The sequence below is a fragment of the Centruroides sculpturatus genome, unplaced genomic scaffold, assembly GCF_000671375.1.
Source record: "Centruroides sculpturatus isolate CEXI.00-Female unplaced genomic scaffold, Cexi_2.0 scaffold1723, whole genome shotgun sequence".
NCBI classification, from domain to species: Eukaryota; Metazoa; Arthropoda; class Arachnida; order Scorpiones; family Buthidae; genus Centruroides; species Centruroides sculpturatus.
Window position 1 is genome coordinate 125375 of NW_019385864.1, and position 7003 is coordinate 132377.

At 26.1% G+C, this 7003-nt stretch overlaps 1 protein-coding gene across 1 annotated transcript in view; it reads left to right on the forward strand.

Moving 5' to 3' along the window:
• LOC111642608 (fumarylacetoacetase-like) overlaps positions 1-7003 on the forward strand; it is a 22062-nt gene that overhangs the window by 6770 nt on the left and 8289 nt on the right. Inside the window, exon 4 of the mRNA XM_023388979.1 lies at positions 932-1022. Coding sequence (XP_023244747.1) covers positions 932-1022 — 91 coding nt within the window. The remainder of the gene's footprint in view (positions 1-931; positions 1023-7003) is intronic.

Genomic DNA, 7003 nt, shown 5'->3' on the forward strand with positions numbered 1-7003 from the left:
TATATTTATATATATATATATATATATAAATTATTTCAAGAAAAGCTTTCAAGAAAGCTTTATTAAACTTTAAAACTCTTTTGGAGAATTTTTCATTTTATTTCCAATAATATTTTATCATTAAAAAACATTCTATAATAAAAATATTCATTAAAATAGCTTTATTAAATGTTTTTATTTAGAAATTTAAAGTACCTAAAATGAATGATTTTTTAAACTGGAATTATTGATATTATAGTAATATACTATAACAAAATATCAGACACAACCAATTTCCAGAATAGAAATTAAAGTGTTAAGTAGCAAAACATGTAAAAAAAAATCATCAGGATATTGAATTTTAAGAATATAAATCATTTTGTTTCATCTAAGATCTAAAATCTTTCATAAATTGGATAAAAACAGATTAAATATTCAAAAACTTTTGTTTAAAATTTATATGCTTCTGTAATTAAAATTTGAAAAGCAGTTAGGATATTCAAATAGTCCTAACATATAAATTTATTTTTTCATATATTTTTTTTCTTATTTATTGTTGCTTTTTATTTAAATTTGTTATTTTATATACGTCTTTCACTGTTGCAATATTGATAGTTGAGCTAGCCACTAGCTAATTTAATGAAATAAGCAACACATCTTTTAACATTGGGCAAGGTTGGAGAAGGTGGCTCATTAACTGAGTATAAAATGGTACTATTTCTCGAACTTTACCCACTGTTAAAGATGTATTGCTTACCTTATATATATTTTTTTTTATTTAATTAAGATAATATACTTTTTTAAATTCAAATTAACATTTTTTAACTAAATGTTTGTTTATATTATAAATATTTGTAATTATTGATAAACGTATTATTTTTAATAATTGTATTATTCACACAAATTTCAATCTATTCATGCATATATATATATTTGTTTTTCTATATGAAAGGTGATTATACTGATTTTTATTCTTCTCTTGAACATGCAACTAATGTTGGTACAATGTTTAGAGGAAAAGAAAATGCTTTAATGCCTAATTGGTAAGTACTAAAATTATATGTATTTAAAAATACAGGTGATGCTCGAGTTTAGTTTTTTCACTCAGAAAATGAATGGACTTTAAATTTTGAAAATTTGCAAACTATATTTTTGATATAGAAACACAATAAGATATAGATTTTTTTCATCATCAATGCAAATTTATGCTATTGTAATTTTGATGATGTGGAGTGTGATAAAGTTTGCAAAATCTTTCTATATCTATAGAATTCTATAGAAAGATTTTGCAAACTTGTAGCAACTATCCTGTTAATCAAAATTGTATGCTCTTTTTTAAATTTTAAATATTAATATCTACTCATATTTGTGCTTACTTTTAAATGAATTATTTTTGATCTTTTTTATTTTGCTTTATTATTAATTTAATATAAAATAACACTAAACTTCAACAGGAATTTGTTTTTGACTGTTTCATTAATAATGCCCTTAGAAAGATCAAACATTCTGATTTAAGAGAGAATACTGATTCCTGCTGAAGTTTAAAGTTAGTGTTATTTTATGTTTAAACTTTCAGTTTTCAGGAAGTACTAATATTAATTCGATGATAAATTTAAACAAAAATAATTAAAAAGACAATAATACATATGTGTAAGTATATGTCATTAAGTATATAAATCTTATAGATGATACAGCTTGAACCTCACACCAAATATCACATAAGAAGAAAGTAAAAACACACTGAGTTTGGCATTAACAGTTTTTATTTTCACTAACACTTTCAATGAACTTATGTTCATCATCTTCAAGTGATCAAAATATAAAAATAGAACACAATGTTCTATTTTTATTAATAAAGAAAATTTACACCTTACACTTTCCTGCAGTAACTGTTTATTAAACAAACATTTTCAGCCATATTCAGAAGCCTGCATCAGGCTCCTGAATGTAGCTGAAAATGTTTGTTTATTAAACAGTCACTGCTGGAACTTTCCAGCAGTGACTGTGTGAGAAAGGTGAGAATTATATGATAGTTCCAGCTTACAGATTCAATAAGTTAGAAACACCACAATTAATTAATAGAAATAAGTATTTTCTTGTTCATCATTAAGCAGCCCAAATACACATATATGTAGATAAGATTAATGATGAATATTGGTATTAATCATAATATAAACAGTGATAAGTTGGGAATGTTCCAACATCTATAGGTCATTTGAGATCTTTAGTTGTTATAACTGATAACAATATGAAATATATTTTGTATAGAATTAGCAGGAATGTTACATAATACTTTTCACATACTGAGAAGTTACTTGTTTCTTGATAATTTGCTTATCTACCTTTTATCAAAGAAAATGTCACCAAATAATGTGTATCATCCATACGCAGTATAAAAATTTATTATTATTGAATTAAATTGTAGACAAAGAAAAATTATTGAAAACATGAAGTTATGTCATATTTCGAAACAGTGTTTTATCTTTACATTTGTTTTTCAAAACCGCAATGCAGCTTAATAATCAACACTTGGCATAACTCATTCATTTATTTTAGCTTTTGTTGAGACACTTTATACACACATTTCGGGCCTCATTTTGCCTCTCCTCAGTCAACTAAAAATATACCCTACTTTTATAGGAGATATGTGGATGATATTTTTATTCTATATAGAGAAACACAAGTTAAGTTAGAACAAATAAAAGAAGCAATTAATAGAATAACAAAAACGATACAATTTACAACAGAAAAAGAAGGAAAAATTAATCAAGAGATAAATTACTTGGATATTACAATTACAAGAAAGAAGAATGAATTTGAATTTAAGACTTTTAAAAAATCTTGTTCAACACAAACAACAGTGAAATATNTTTTTATTCTATATAGAGAAACACAAGTTAAGTTAGAACAAATAAAAGAAGCAATTAATAGAATAACAAAAACGATACAATTTACAACAGAAAAAGAAGGAAAAATTAATCAAGAGATAAATTACTTGGATATTACAATTACAAGAAAGAAGAATGAATTTGAATTTAAGACTTTTAAAAAATCTTGTTCAACACAAACAACAGTGAAATATAATTCAAATATACCATTATGCATAAAAGAAAATATATTTTCTATGGAATACTAGTAGCCCGGGACGCCCCCTAGTGGGCGTTTTAGCAGTATTACAAATTCCTATAAGGCATGTTTAATGCACTTAATATATGAAAGTTGTGTGCTTAATTTTTAAGTTTGATGTACTTAATATCAAACTTAAATTAAGTTTGATATTAAGTACATCAAACTTAAAAATTAAGCACACAACTTTCATATATTAAGTGCATTAAACAAGCCATATAGGAATTTGTAATACTGCTAAAACGCCCACTAGGGGGCGTCCCTGGCTGCTAGTATAATATAAATGAAAGCATTTGGAGAGCTTTTATTTTGTTTCTTTTTCATTTACCATTGTCTTGCAGTTTCCAATTTTGAAGTTTTTTCTATGAATACTTACTGACATTTAATGTGATATGTACTGTACATAATAAACATCATTAGGAAATATAAAATATCTTTAATTAATTTTCAAGTAAGAAGACAATACTAAAAACAAATTTTCATTCAACATTTTTTAAGTCATAAAGCAATGAGTAAAACAAAAGTCAGTAACTTATTGCAAAATATAAAATAACAATTTCATGAAGTAGACTAAGTTTGAATTGCCTATTTTGTGAAATAGCAAAAAAACTGCTTAATTCACAAAATGAGCAACATTCCTGGAGTGAACATAACGTATACAAATATTTCAAATATAGAATATTTTATATTCTATAAAAAATTTTGAAAATTTATTGAATTTCTGTAGTCTGTAATTGAATTAGACTAACTTAGTTTCTTTTTTTCTTTTTTTTTTTTTACAAAGATCACATACATAATTCAAATTTCTAGAAAAGTAATTTTTGTCTTAATCTGTTCAATCATAAATTATCTTGTATTCTTCTTACTGATTTTATACTATTATCATTAATAAATCGAGCCAATTTTAATTTATTAATGTTTACATATGTATTAATACATGTAAAATCAACAACAATCAATTAAAACAAAAATAAATTATTTAATAGCCAAACAGTAATCAAATTCTAATTATTGATGGTACTCTCCTATTTCTGGTGTTTATAAATTAATTTCTATTTGACTTAAAATTAACCTAGTTAAAATTTTGATAATTTGGTGACTAGTCTAAATATATAAAATTACTTGTCCTGACTGACTGACTGAGTCACTGATTGATTCATCACCACCCATAGCAAACTGATGAACCTAAAGAGGTGAAATTAGGTACGTCATGAAAATGTACACTAAGAAAGGATTTTTCAAAATTCCCCCGTGGGGGGAGGGAGAGCATTAAGGCTTAACCAGAAGAATGGCTTCTACTGTACTATATTTTATATGTGATTTTNAATTGTTAATTTAATTTGAATGTTTTAAATATGACACACGATAGGGGCGCCTCTAGTGCCCGTTATCAAACGGTTACGGGACGGACGGAAGGAAGGACGGATACATGTTGAATGGGTTGTATATATAGATAATAAAATTAAAAATAGAACTAGTAAACGTACAGACATGGATAATAATATTAAAGACTTGAAGAAAAAATTCTTGTTAAATGGATATCCTAACAGACTACTTAAAACTTGGGAAAATAAAATAAATAATAACATAAATAAAGAAGAGAATCCTAAAACGAATAAAATAGACAATGAAAAGACTCCCAGAAAAAATGAAGAGAAAAATAAAATTAAATATATTCCATTTCCTTATATTAAAGGTTTATATGAAAAAATCAATAAAGAGATAAGACATACAAATGTAAAACTTGCCCCAAAGTATAGAAAATTTTTTGCTAGACTAAATAATAATAAATGCATGGATCAAAAGGAAAACAACAAGTGGAAGACATAAAAAACATTGTATACCAAATCCCATGTACATGCGAAAATAAAAAATATTACATAGGAGAAACTAAGAGGAAGATGAAGATTAGACTAAAAGAACACTTAGCAGATTTAAAACATCATAGAATTAACTCAGCCTTTCTTGAACATTGTACGTTAAATAACTGTAATATTGACCAAAATAATGTAAAGATCCTACATAAAGAAAAAGAAACTTATAGCAGAAAATTTAAAGAGAGTATAGAAAATTTTAAAAAATAAACATTGTATAAATAAAACTTAAGTTTAAAGATCAATGAGAATTGGCTAAAAATACTGTAAGAGATTTTTGAAAAAGAAAAATTTTCAAGAAAAAGGAGGATTTTTGAAAAATAGGAAAAATTTTTAAGGATTTTTTGAAGTGTTCTTTAGAGGAAATCTGAAAAATAGTTAAAGGTCTTACTTAGAATTTTTAAATAAGAATGCATTGTTATGCAAATCATCATACAAAGAAAATGCCATTAGATGCTAAGAGCTGAAAGAATAAAAATTAAAAAAGTGAAGTTTAGTTACTTAGGTAAAAATTATTAACAATAAATAAGGATAAAAAGATTGACAAAAGGCAAGTTTAATAATATAAAATGTATACGAATTAGTGCTGATATTAAAGAAGAACTGTGCTGCATGTCCATTAGAGGTTCTTCTCGATATTTCCGGAAACCTTCTGTGAATAAGTATGTAAGGATAAATTCAGTATATAGTTTAATATTTAAGTTTAATTAAAAACTGGGTTCTTCTGAAGATTTTTTAGAAGAAAAAATTTTTTTGGAAGAAAGCATTGTTATGCAAATCACCACAAAAGAATAACACCATTAATTAAACATTGTGAAGTTTAGTTGAGTTGTTTAGGTAAGAACTATTACTAACATTATATAAAGATAAAACGATTAAAACGAAGTTTTATAATATAAATTGTATACGAACTAGTGTTGATATAAAAGAACTGTGCTACATGTCCGTTATAGTCTTTTCTCGATATTTCAAAGAACCTTCTGTGACTAAGTATGTAGGAATAAAACTAGTATATAGTTTGACATCTAAATGTTAAGTGCAGTAACTGTATTACTTTTTATAGTCTTCGAAGTTCAGTAAAGTCTAATTGCAAAAGTCTAGGTCTAGTATGTACCAAGTAGGATTAAATCTTCAGCCTAGTATTTGAAACAATCCAATATTTAGTGTATGATTCCCGCTTGTGGAAATATGTCAAAAGATGGAATCTGTGATTTTAAAAGGGATTTTAAAAGGTATGTTATGTGCAGTGCCGGCCCGAGGTAAGTTTTAGGATGGAGCGAGATCCTATCATGGCACCCCCCTTGGTTGCCCCTAATTTATACCAGTGATGCATGCAAGCAGGTCCATGCCGTAGATTTCCTCAGTGTGATGCAAGTCTTCGAAATGCCGCCCCTTAAATGTTTTTCTCTAAAATATTTTCGGTTGTGATTTAAAAAACTGCACAAATTGTACGAATACTATTTTTACTTTGAAAATAAAAATTACTTTAAAATAATGATATCAAGTATCAACTACAAGAATCTACTACAGTTTTACCCTTCTAACTTTAACTTTAGCAAATTCGTTAATTAGGGAATCATAATCTAGAGTGGCAGCCAATGTAGATTCAATAGAAATTAATGATAGATTTCTAAGTTTTCTTTGGCTTATTGAACTTGTTAAGTAGCATTTTATTAATCTTAATTTGGAAAAACTTTCCATTTTAGTGGGGGACGTCACGAAAATGCACACTAAAAAGGATTTTTGGAAATTTCAACCCCCCTCGAGGGAAGAGGAGGAGAGAGTCAATTTTAGTCGGTATAAAGTGTAAATAATAAACAAAGAAAGTAAATAGTGACATGTATAGTATACATTTTGGCAATTAATAAATATTTTAATAATTTCCATCTTTTGGACAACCCAAAAACAATAAATAGAAAATTCGAAAAATTCGAAATATTGAATTTGAAATATATAACAAGTTTTTTTTTAGATTTTAAAATTTAAAATTTACCATATAATTCAAGTAAAGCAAGCAAGTAAGT